Source organism: Tachyglossus aculeatus, chromosome 4 (assembly GCF_015852505.1).
Source record: "Tachyglossus aculeatus isolate mTacAcu1 chromosome 4, mTacAcu1.pri, whole genome shotgun sequence".
Lineage (NCBI taxonomy): Eukaryota > Metazoa > Chordata > Mammalia > Monotremata > Tachyglossidae > Tachyglossus > Tachyglossus aculeatus.
In genome coordinates, this window is record NC_052069.1 from 54754232 (window position 1) to 54767154 (window position 12923).

Consider the following 12923-nt stretch of genomic DNA (forward strand, 5'->3'; position numbering starts at 1 on the left):
TAGCTATGAATGGGTAAAGATAAATAGGAAATTACCTAGTGGCTTCAACCCCTACCAATCGATCATATTTACTGAGCACTTTGTGTGCAGAAGAGCACTGTACTAACCTCTAATGCTAGAGTGGTAAAAAGTACTTTAAAATAGGTCACCTTCCTAATAGCAACACTCAACAAATGTTTTGCTTAGGGCAATCGAAAATACCGCTCATCCAGTGTCTCTGCCTTTGCCCCTGTCTTTGATTTAACTCCTTTGCTTTGGTTGGGTGTCCTCTCCATTTCTTTCTGCCTTCTGCTGTTGTGTGTGCTAGTTTCAAATAAGTCAGTCAGTCAGTGGTAATTATTGAGCGCTTACTGTGTGCAGAGCATTGCACTAAGCGCTTGGGAGAGTACAATACAACAATATGCAGACACATTCACTGCCCACATTGAGCATACAGTCTAGAGGGGGAGACAGACATCAGTATCAATAAATTACATAATTAAGTTTACCGATGCATCCTTGGCTGAACTCAAAGTAGGGACAAGATGCAGACAAGTGGTGGAGCGGGATTAGAACCCACAACCTCCTGACTCCCAAGGCCCTGCTCTTTCCACTAAGCCATGCTGCTAAGCCTGCTGTGGGCAGGGATTGTCTCTCTCTATTGCTTTACTGTACTTTCCAAGTGCTTAGTACAGCTGAATTGTAATAATAATAATAATAAAGATGGCATTTGTTAAGTAATTACTATGTGCCAAGCACTGTCCTAAGCGCTGGGGAGATTACACCGTGATCAGGTTGTCCCACGGGGGGCTCACAGTCTTGATCCCCATTTTCCAGATGAGGGAACTGAGGCCCGGAGAAGTGAAGTGACTTGCCCAAAGTCACACAGCTGCCAAGTGGCAGAGCCAGGATTAGAACCCATGACCCCTGATTCCCAAGCCAGGGCTCTTGCCACTGAGCCATGCTGCTTGGAAATGGTGCTTTCCAAGCACTTAGCAGAGTGCTCTGCATACCGTTATGCGCTCAATAAACACGACTGAATGAAGGCGCAGAGTAAGCGCTGGGCGTGGCGCAGTGGAGAGAGCCCGGGCTTTGGAGTCAGAGGTCATGGGTTCAAATCCCGGCTCCGCCAGTTGTCAGCTGTGTGACTTTGGGCAAGTTACTTAACTTCTCTGGGCCTCAGTTCCCTCATCTGTAAAATGGGGATTAAGACTGTGATTCCCACGTGGGACAACCTGATCACCTTGTAACCTCCCCGGCGCTTAGAACAGTGCTTTGCACATAGTAAGCGCTTAATAAATGCCATTATTATTATTATTATTATTATTATAAATGCCAACGGTGCTTTCGCACACAGTAAGCGCTCCCTTCTCTCCTTCTGCAGCCCAGCCCACACCCTCGCCCCTCTGCCGCTAACCTCCTCCCCGTGCCTCGTTCTCGCCTGTCCCGCCGTCGACCCCCAGCCCACGTCCTCCCCCTGGCCTGGAATGCCCTCCCTCCCCACATCCGCCAAACTAGCTCTCTTCCTCCCTTTAAAGCCTTACTGAGCGCTCACCTCCTCCAGGAGGCCTTCCCAGACTGAGCCCCCTCCTCCCCCTCCCTTCCGCCTTCCCTCCTTCCCCTCCCCACAGCACCTGTATAAATATTTGTACAGATTTACTACTCTATTTTACTTGTACATATTGACTATTCTATTTATTTTGTTAATGATGTGCATCTAGCTTTACTTTTATTTATTCATTCATTCATTCAATCACATTTATTGAGCGCTTACTGTGTGCAGAGCACCGTACTAAGCGCTTGGGAAGTACAAGTCGGCAACATATAGAGACGGTCCCTATCCAACCGTGGGCTCACAGTCTAGAAGGGGGAGACAGACAACAAAACAAAACATAGTAACAAAATAAAATAAATAGAATATGTACAAATAAGATAAATAAATAGACTTTATGACTGCGAGCCCACTGTTGGGTAGGGACGGTCTCTATATGTTGCCAATTTGTACTTCCCAAGTGCTTAGTACAGTGCTCTGCACATAGTAAGCGCTCAATAAATACGATTGATGATGATAAACAGAGTAATAAATACGGGCTTACAGTCTAGAACTTGTACTTCCCAAGCACTCAGTACAGTGCTCTGCACACAGTAAGCGCTCAATAAATACGATTGAGTGAATGAATGAATGAATAGAAGGGGGAGACAGACAACAAAACAAAACATATTAACAAAATAAAATAAATAGAATGAATATGTACAAGTAAAATAGAGTAATAAATATGGGCTCACAGTCTAGACCTTGTACTTCCCAAGCGCTCAGCACAGTGTTCTGCACACAGTAAGTGCTCAATAAATACAACTGAATGAATGAATGAATAGAAGAGAGAGAGACAACAAAACAAAACATAGTAACAAAATAAAATAAATAGAATATGTACAAGTAAAATAGAGAGATAAATATGGGCTCACAGTCTAGAACTTGTACTTCCCAAGTGCTTAGTACAGTGCTCTGCACACAGTAAGAGCTCAATAAATATGATTGAATGAATGAATGAATAGAAGGGGGAGACAGACAACAAAACAAAACATATTAACAAATTAAAATAAATAGAATGAATACGTACAAGTAAAATAAATAAATAGATTAATAAATTTGTACAAACATATATACAGGTATATATATATATATATACACACAATACATTTATTCTGATGATCTGACACCTGTCCACATGTTTTGTTTTGTCGTCTGTCTCCCCCTTCTAGACTGTGAGCCCGTTGTTGGGTAGGGACCGTCTCTAGATGTAGCCGACTTGGGCTTCCCAAGCGCTTAGTACGGTGCTCTGCACACAGTAAGCGCTCAATAAATACGATTGAATGAATGAATGAATAAAAGGGGGAGGCAGATAACAAAACATATTAACAAGATAAAATAAATAGAATGAATATGTACAAGTAAAATAAATAATAGATTAATAAATATGTACAAACATATATACGGGTGTGTATATATATATATATATATATAAATACACAATACAGGGTGCTCTGCACACAGTAAGCGCTCAATAAATACGATTGAATGAATGAATAGAAGGGGGAGACAGACAACAAAACAAAACATATTAACCAAATAAAATAAACAGAATGAATATGTACAAGTAAAATAAATGAATAGATTAATAACTATATACAAACACATATACAGGTATATATATATATACATATATACACAATACATTTATTCTGATGACCTGACACCTGTCCACATGTTTTGTTTTGTCGTCTGTCTCCCCCTTCTAGACTGTGAGCCCGTTGTTGGGTAGGGGCCGTCTCTAGATGTTGCCGACTCGTACTTCCCAAGCGCTTAGTACGGTGCTCTGCACACAGTAAGCGCTCAATAAATACGATTGAATGAATGAATGAATAGAAGGGGGAGCCAGACAACAAAACATATTAACAAAATAAAATAAATAGAATGAATATGTACAAGTAAAATAAATAATAGATTAATAAATATGTACAAACATATATACGGGTGTATATATATATATATATATATAAATACACAATACAGGGTGCTCTGCACACAGTAAGCGCTCAATAAATACGATTGAATGAATGAATAGAAGGGGGAGACAGACAACAAAACAAAACATATTAACCAAATAAAATAGAATGAATATGTACAAGTAAAATAAATGAATAGATTAATAACTATGCACAAACACATATACAGGTATATATATACATATATACACAATACATTTATTCTGATGACCTGACACCTGTCCACACGTTTTGTTTTGTCGTCTGTCTTCCCCTTCTGGACTGTGAGCCCGTTGTTGGGTAGGGACCGTCTCTAGATGTAGCCGACTTGGGCTTCCCAAGCGCTTAGTACGGTGCTCTGCACACAGTAAGCGCTCAATAAATACGATTGAATGAATGAATGAATAAAAGGGGGAGGCAGATAACAAAACATATTAACAAGATAAAATAAATAGAATGAATATGTACAAGTAAAATAAATAAATAAATAGATTAATAAATATGTACAAACATATATTCATATATACGGGTATATATATATACATAAATACACAATACAGGGTGCTCTGCACACAGCGCTCAATAAATACGATTGAATGAATGAATAGAAGGGGGAGACAGACAACAAAACATATTAACCAAATAAAATAAATTGAATATGTACAAGTAAAATAAATGAATAGATTAATAACTATGTACAAACACATATACAGGTATATATATATATATACATATATACACAATACATTTATTCTGATGACCTGACACCTGTCCGCATGTTTTGTTTTGTCATCTGTCTTCCCCTTCTGGACTGTGAGCCCGTTGTTGGGTAGGGGCCGTCCCTATATGTTGCCAACTTGGACTTCCCAAGCGCTTAGTACGGTGCTCTGCACACAGCAAGCGCTCAATAAATACGATTGAATGAATAGAAGGGGGAGACAGATAACAAAACATATTAACCAAATATAATAAATAGAATGAATATGTACAAGTAAAAGAAATAAATAGATTAATATGTACAAACATATATACAGGTGTGTGTATATATATATATATATATACATAAATACACAATACAGGGTGCTCTGCACACAGTAAGAGCTCAATAAATACGGTTGAATGAATGAATGAATAGGAGGGGGAGACAGACAACCAAACAAAACATATTAACCAAATAAAATAAATAGAATGAATATGTACAAGTAAAATAAATGAATAGATTAATAACTCTGTAGAAATACATATACAGGTATATCTATATACACAATACATTTATTGTGATGACCTGACACCTGTCCACACGTTTAGTTTTGTCGCCCGCCTCCCCCATTTGGACTGTGAGGCCGCGGCTGGGTAGGGGCCGCCCCTCTCTGTTTCCGACTCGCCCTTCCCAAGCGCTCAGTACGGTGCCGTGCACACAGCAGGCGCTCAATAAGCACGACTGAACGAACGAGGGCGGTTGACTGAGGGCCCGTCGCTGCGGGCCGCTGGGGGGGGGGGGTGGCGGAGGCGACGACTGCGCATGCGCCAGCGCGCTCTCCCGGCACCCTTTGCGGTGGGCCTGGGAAGGCAAGAGTGGGAGCTGGAGTGGAGGAGGGTGGACACCTGGGGAGGAGGCGGGGCTGGGATCTGTCGCCTCCTCCTCCTCCTTCTTCCCCACCTCCTTTCCTCCACCTCCTTTCCTCCACCTCCTTTCCTCCTCCTCCTCCTTTCCTCCTCCTCCTTTCCTCCTCCTCCTTTTCTCCTCCTTCTTCCCCTCCTCCCTCTTCCCCTCCTCCCTCTTCCCCTCCTCCTGCTTCCCCTCCTCCTGCTTCCCCTCCTCCTGCTTCCCCTCCTCCTTCTCCTCCTCCTCCCCCCCTCCTCCTGCTTCCCCTCCTCCTTCTCCTCCTCCTCCCCCTCCCCCTCCTCTTTATCCTCCTTCTCCTCCTTCTTCCCCTCCTCTCCTCCTTCCCCTCCTCTCCCCCTTCCCCTCCTCTCCCCCTCCTCTCCTCCTTCTTCCCCTCCTCTCCCCCTTCTCCTTCTTCTTCCCCTCCTCCCCCTCCTCCCCCTCCTCCCCCTCCTCCCCTCCTCCCCCTCTCCCGCTCCTCCCCTCCTCCCCCTCCTCCCCCTCCTCCCCTCTTCCTTCTTCCCCCTCCTCCCCTCTTCCTTCTTCCCCTCCTCCCCCCTCCTTCTTCCCCTCCTCTCCTCCTCCTTCTTCCCCTCCTCTCCTCCTCCTTCTTCCCCTCCTCTCCTCCTCCTCCTCCACCACCACCACCACCACCTCCTCCTCCTCCTGCACCACCACCACCACCTCCTCCTCCTGCACCACCACCACCACCACCACCACCACCTCCTCCACGGCCTCCTGGTTGGCATCCTGCCGTGCCAGCCTCCGGCCAGGGGCAGCGGGCCCAGCCGCCGGGAGGAAGGGGCCAGTGACCGCCCTCCCGCCCAGAGCCTGCTGAGCAGGCCGGGCCAGGACCGGACCGGGCCGGGCCGGGCCGCAGGGCCAGCACGGCAGCGGGAGCCGGACAGGGACACGGGAAGGAAGCAAGGAAGGAAGGGAAAACCGGAGCTGGGAAGCCCAGGTGAGGCGGAGGGGCTGGGAGGCTCTCCCCCAGCGCTCAGCGCAGTGCTCTGCACCCACTCAATCCTAACTAGTACCGCTGCCAAGGGGGAGAAGGGCAGGGGAGGGGATTTCCAACTTGCCCCAAAGTGTGTGTCGGGGGGGGACTCCCCTTTCATTGAATCAATCAATCAATCGTATTTATTGAGCGCTTACTGTGTGCAGAGCACTGTACTAAGCCCTTGGGAAGTACAAGTTGGCAATCAATCAATCGTATTTATTGAGCGCTTACTGGGTGCAGAGCACTGTACTAAGCCCTTGGGAAGTACAAGTTGGCAATCAATCGTATTTATTGAGCGCTTACTGTGTGCAGAGCACTGTACTAAGCACTTGGGAAGTACAAGTTGGCAACATATAGAGACAGTCCCTACCCAACAGTGGGCTCGCAGTCTGGAAGGGGGAGACAGAGAACAAAACCAAACCTACTAACAAAATAAAATAAATAGAAATAGATATGTACAAGTAAAATAAATAAATAAATAAATAAATAGAGTAATAAATAAAACAAGCATACATACATATATACAGGTGCTGTGGGGAAGGGAAGGAGGTAAGATGGGGGGATGGAGAGGGGGACGAGGGGGAGAGGAAGGAAGGGGCTCAGTCTGGGAAGGCCTCCTGGAGGAGGTGAGCTCAGTCATTCAATCGTATTTATTGAGCGCTTACTATGTGCAGAGCACTGGCGCTCTAAGCGCTTGGGAAGTACAAGTTGGCAACATCTAGACTGTGAGCCCACTGTTGGGTAGGGACTCTATATGTTGCCAACTTGGACTTCCCAAGCGCTTAGTACAGTGCTCTGCACACAGTAAACGCTCAATAAATACGATTGATTGATCTAGAGACGGTCCCTACCCAACCTTGGGCTCACAGTCTAGAAGGGGGAGACAGACGACAAAACAAAACACATTAACAAAATAAAATAAATAGAATAAATATGTACAAGATAGAGTAATAAAGATGTATAAACATATATACAGGTATACAGTCAGTCGTATTCCCCCTTCTAGACTGTGAGTCCGTTGTTGGGTAGGGACCGTCTATATATGTTGCCGACTTGGACTTACCAAGCGCTTAGTACAGTGCTCTGCACACAGTAAGCTCCCAGTAAATGCATGGCTCAGTGGAAAGAGCCCGAGCTATGGAGTCAGAGGTCATGGGTTCAAATCCTGGCCCCACCACTTATCAGCTGTGTGACCTTGGGCTAGTCACTTAACTTCTCTGGGCCTCAGTTCCCTCATCTGGAAAATGGGGATTAAGACTGTGAGCCCCATGTGGGACAACCTGATTACCTTGTATGGCCCCCAGTGCTTAGAACAGTGCTTGGCACATAGTAAGCGCTTAACAAATACCAAAATTATTATTATTAATAATAGTAAAGATAAATGAATGAAATTACTGAGCGCTTACTGTGTGCAGAGCACTGCACTAAACGCTTGGAAAGTACAATACAGCAATAATTAAGATAATAAATATATTACCTCTATAATATATACAATACAGCAATAGTAATAAAGAGAGACAGTCCCTGCGTACCACGGGCTCAATCCTTCTTACTGGTCTACCAGTAAGAGAAGCAGCGTGGCTCAGTGGAAAGAGCACGGGCTTTGGAGTCAGAGGTCGTGGGTTCGAATACCGGCTCCACCACATGCCTGCTGTGTGACCTTGGGCAAGTCACTTCACTTCTGTGGGCCTCAGTTACCTCATCTGGAAAATGGGGATTAAGACTGTGAGCCCCGCATGGGACAACCTGATCACCTTGTATCCCCCCAGTGCTTAGAACAGTGCTTGGCACATAGTAAGCACTTAACAAATACCAAAATTATTATTATTAATAGTAATAAAGACGATTGAATGAATGAATTTACTGAGCGCTTACTGTGTGCAGAGCACTGCACTAAACGCTTGGAAAGTACAATACAGCAATAATTAAGATAATAAATATATTACCTCTATAATATATACAATACAGCAATAGTAATAAAGAGAGACAATCCCTGCCTACCACGGGCTCAATCCTTCTTGTTGGTCTACCTGGGTAAGACTTGTTCCCCGGAGGAAATAATGATAATAATGGTATTAAGTGCTTACTATGTGCACACAGTAAGTGCTCAATAAATACGATTGATTGCTAGGCACTGTACTAAGCGCTGAAAGTGTGTGGAGGTGGCAGGCTCGTTAACGTGGCTTTTAGCCGGCTGACCTCGGGTAAGACTCGTTTTTTTAACCCACAGGGGATTTGTTTTTTTTCCCCCTAGGAAAGTGAAAGAAAAGCAATGTCTTCCCACCTGAAGTATCTTTCCTTGGGAATCCTGGTCTTCCAGACCACCAGTTTGGTTCTAACTATGCGCTACTCCCGGACGTTAAAAGAGGATGGCCCTCGCTATTTATCTTCGACTGCGGTAGTGGTTGCGGAGCTCTTGAAGATCATGGCTTGCATTCTGTTAGTCTACAGAGACAGCAGTGAGTATCTGGCTTGGAGTTCAGGCGGTGATGAGCTTGTTGCCGGGGAGGTCTGCTGGATCGCTCAGTCTTTTAAACCGTTGAGGCATGGCCTAGTGGTTAGAGCACGGGACTGGGGTGTCGGAAGGACCTGGGTTCTAATCCTGGCTCGGCCATGGGTCTGCTGTGTGACCCTGGGCAAGTCACCTAACTCCTCTGGGCCTCAGTTACCTCAACTGTAGATGGGGGGGTAACAGCGTGAGCCCCATGTGGGACAGGGACTGCGCCCCACCTGATTAACTGAGAAGCAGCGTGGCTCAGTGGAAAGAGCAGGGGCTTTGGAGTCAGAGGTCTTGGGTTCAAATCCCAGCTCCGTCAGCTGTGTGACTTTGGGCAAGTCACTTAACTTCTCTGTGCCTCAGTTCCCTCGTCTGTAAAATGGGGGTTAAGACTGTGAGCCCCCCGTGGGACAACCTGATGACCCCGTAACCTCCCCAGTGCTTAGAACAGTGCTTTGCATATAGTAAGCACTTAATAAATGCTATAATAATAATAATTAACTGGTATCTACTGTGAGCCCACTGTTGGGTAGGGACTGTCTCTATATGTTGCCAACTTGGACTTCCCAAGCGCTTAGTACAGTGCTCTGCACACAGTAAGCGTTCAATAAATACGATTGATGATGATGATGATCTACCCCAGTGCTTAGTACAGTGCTTGGCACATAGTAAGCCCTTAACAAGTACCGTTGCTTTTATTATTACAAAGGATCTAGGGTCCTGGCACTCTTGCCCAGTGTTCCCCCGTAGACTGAGCCCCTTCCTTCCTCTCCCCCTCGTCCCCCTCTCCATCCCCCCATCTTATCTCCCTCCCTTCCCCACAGCACCTGTATATATGTATATATGTTTGTACATATTTTTTTTACTCTATTTATTTAATTTATTTGTACATATCTATTCTATTTATTTTATTTTGTTAGTATGTTTGGTTTTGTTCCCTGTCTCCCCCTTTTAGACTGTGAGCCCACTATTGGGTAGGGACTGTCTCTATATGTTGCCAATTTTTACTTCCCAAGCTCTGCACATAGTAAGCGCTCAATAAATACGATTGATGATGATGATGATGATGATGATGTTCCCATAAGCGCTTAGTATAGTGCCCTGCACACAGGAGGTGCTCAATAAATACGATTGAATGAATGATAAGTTTCTGGAACTGAAAGTCCCAGCAGTGCGGGAGGAAAATCACATGTGCCTAGAAACGCAGGGCATACAAGAGCAGCCCCCATGCCCAGGAAGTGGGCTTCGGGTTTCCTTGTATTTTGAGCAGATCTGGACAATCAATCAATCAATCGTATTTATTGAGCGCTTACTGTGTGCAGAGCACTGTACTAAGCGCTTGGGAAGTCCAAGTTGGCAACATATAGAGACAGGCCCTACCCAACAGTGGGCTCACAGTCTAAAAGGACAGTACCGTGGTGGGATAGAACAGTGCTTTGAACATAGTAAGCGCTTAATAAATGCCATTATTATTCAGCTCCCACTGGGTCCAGATCAGGTGGCTGGGATGCTGCTGTTTGGTTTCTTTAGAGCTCTACTGGTCATCTCCCAGGAAAGGGAAGGTTGGGCCCTCGCGGGTTCATTCATTCAATCGTATTTATTGAGCGCTTACTGTGCGCAGAGCGCTGTACTAAGCGCTTGGGAAGTACAAATCAGCAACATGTAGAGACGGGCCCTACCCAACGGGCTCCCAGTCGAGAAACAATGGGTTCTCGAGGGCTGGGAGAAACACCAAGAAGTGCAGCACCTGTATCCACCCCCGCCTGGCCAAACCTGCAATCCCAGCTCTGCCACTTGTCTGCCGTATGACCCTGGGCAAGTCATTTCACTTCCTCCGGACCTCAGTGATCCCATCTGTAGACTGGGGGAGCCCCACGTGGGACAGGGACTGTGTCCAACCCCATTTGCTTGTACTCATTAATTCATTCAGTCGTATTTGAGCGCGTACTGTGGGCAGAGAACTGTACTAAGCACTTCACCCCAGTGCTTAGTACAGCGCCTGGCGCGTAGTAAGCGCTTAACAAGTGCCATTAATAAAGAGGGCACGAAGGGCAGTGGCTGGTTTATCACAAGGGCAGAATTGCCCAGACTTTATAGACTGTGGGCCTTTTGAGGGACAGGGTCCAACTATGTACCCTTTCAATCAATCAATCAATCAGTCGTATTTATTGAGCGCTTACTATGTGCAGAGCACTGTACTAAGCGCTTGGGAAGCACAAATTGGGCAACATATAGAGACAGTCCCTACCCAACAGTGGGCTCACAGTCTAAAAGGGGGAGACAGAGAACAAAACCAAACATACTAACAAAATAAAATAAATAGAATAGATATGTACAAATAAATAAATAAATAGAGTAATATATATATATATATACTTTCCTGGCGCTTAGTACAGTACTCTGCACACAGTAAGCACTTAAAGCTCTCTCTACTACTGCTTATAAAGGAAATGTTGCACCCGTTTGGATAGCTCATATTTTGTCTAATACTTTGTGGGTATTATTTAATTTTCTAACGCTGACGTACTCTAAAGAAAATTCACTGTGGTACTGATTTCGTTCCAACTCCTTTCGCATCAGATCTTTCTGTGAAGAAAATCTGGCCTTGTTCAGTTTCATTCATTCATTCAATTGTATTTATTTGAGCGCTTACTATGAGCAGAGCACTGTACTAAGCGCTTGGAAAGTACAATTCAGCTACGGAGACAATCCCTACCCAACAAATGGCTTCTTAGCTCTCCGAGCATCCTTTTTGCCATTGTTAGAGATGCCTTAATGGGCAGGTGAACCATGGGTTTGACCCAAGAATGGTTCTTCTAAATATTGCCCTTTCTAGCCGTCTTCTATTGCATGATATGTCTCGAAGTTTAACTTCTGTGTTGGGTTGTTTTTTTTTGTAGAGTGCAGTCTGCGAACATTGAATAGAGTACTGCATGATGAAATTCTTAATAAACCTATGGAAACTCTGAAACTTGCTATTCCATCAGGGATTTATACTCTTCAAAATAACTTACTCTATGTAGCATTGTCAAACCTAGATGCAGCTACTTATCAGGTACTGGAAAACAAGATTTTGTTCGGGTTTATGTGGCGTGTTTTAGTATTGTAAAAACTCTTTCTTTTCTTTTTTTAGGTGACATATCAGTTGAAAATTCTTACCACGGCATTATTTTCCGTGTCCATGCTTAGTAAAAAATTAGGTGTCTACCAGTGGCTTTCTCTAGTGATTTTGATGACAGGAGTCGCTTTTGTTCAGGTAAATTTGGGGATTAAGTACTCCCCCGCATTTTCCTAATCCTTTTTTTGTTGAGTACCAGGGGTGTGTCGGCAGTCTATTTATGTGTACATTTGCCCAGTCTCGGCTGTTAGGGTTTGATTGCACTTCAGCCTGTGGGAAACAGATCTGTATTTGTATGTAAAAAGAGGAATTTTTCCACCTGGATTGCCGCCTCCGAGCCCTTGTCTGTGTCCGGAGCGACTGAGTCCAGAGCTGGTCCATCCATCCCCCATTTTACCTCCTTCCCTTCCCCACAGCACCTGTATATATGTATATATGTTTGTACATATTTATTGCTCTATTTATTTATTTTACTTGTACATATCTATTCTATTTATTTTATTTTGTTAGTATGTTTGGTTTTGTTCTCTGTCTCCCCCCTTTTAGACTGTGAGCCCACTGTTGGGTAGGGACTGTCTCCATATGTTGCCAACTTGTACTTCCCAAGCGCTTAGTACAGTGCTCTGCACACAGTAAGCGCTCAATAAATATGATTGATTGATTGGTCCCAGGTGGTGTGATAGGCTGAGAGCAGTGTGTAAACAAAGGGTGCCGTTTGCCATTCCGCATTCCCCAGATCATCCTGCTTCCTCCTGACGGCCACAGCTCTGGCCACAACCCCGCTTCCTGAAGTCGTGGGATTGTTCATTCCTTAATTCAATCGTATTTATTGAGCGCTTACTGGGTGCGGAGCACTGGACTAAGCGCTTGGGAAGTACAAGTTGGCAACATCTAGAGACGGTCCCTACCCAGCAGCGGGCTCACATAGCCCCAAATAACCCTGAAGGTGAGCGAGGCTGGGGCGTAGTCCGTGATGTCCCCTTGCTGGAACAGCCCCAGCTCGCTAGTGGCCGGAGAGGGAGGTGGGAGGGCTGATTCATCATGGGCGAGCAGAGGGATTGAAAAGATATCTTTGGTCATCATCATCATCATCAATCGTATTTATTGAGCGCTTGCTGTGTGCAGAGCACTGTACTAAGCTCTTGGGAAGTACAAATTGGCAACATATAGAGACAGT

At 45.0% G+C, this 12923-nt stretch overlaps 1 protein-coding gene across 4 annotated transcripts in view; it reads left to right on the plus strand.

Moving 5' to 3' along the window:
* SLC35A3 (solute carrier family 35 member A3) overlaps positions 1-12923 on the plus strand; it is a 71452-nt gene that overhangs the window by 27507 nt on the left and 31022 nt on the right. For 3 of the 4 annotated variants that reach the window (XR_005450355.1, XM_038744773.1, XM_038744774.1), the window contains 3 exons: positions 8386-8590; positions 11529-11683; positions 11762-11884. Coding sequence is in view for 3 of the 4 variants with exons in the window: in XM_038744773.1 (XP_038600701.1) it covers positions 8386-8590; positions 11529-11683; positions 11762-11884 (483 nt within the window). In the remaining variant the exon portion in view is untranslated. Of the gene's footprint in view, positions 1-5838; positions 6093-8385; positions 8591-11528; positions 11684-11761; positions 11885-12923 lie in introns of those variants that run through there. The other variant, XM_038744775.1, reaches the window with a different exon arrangement.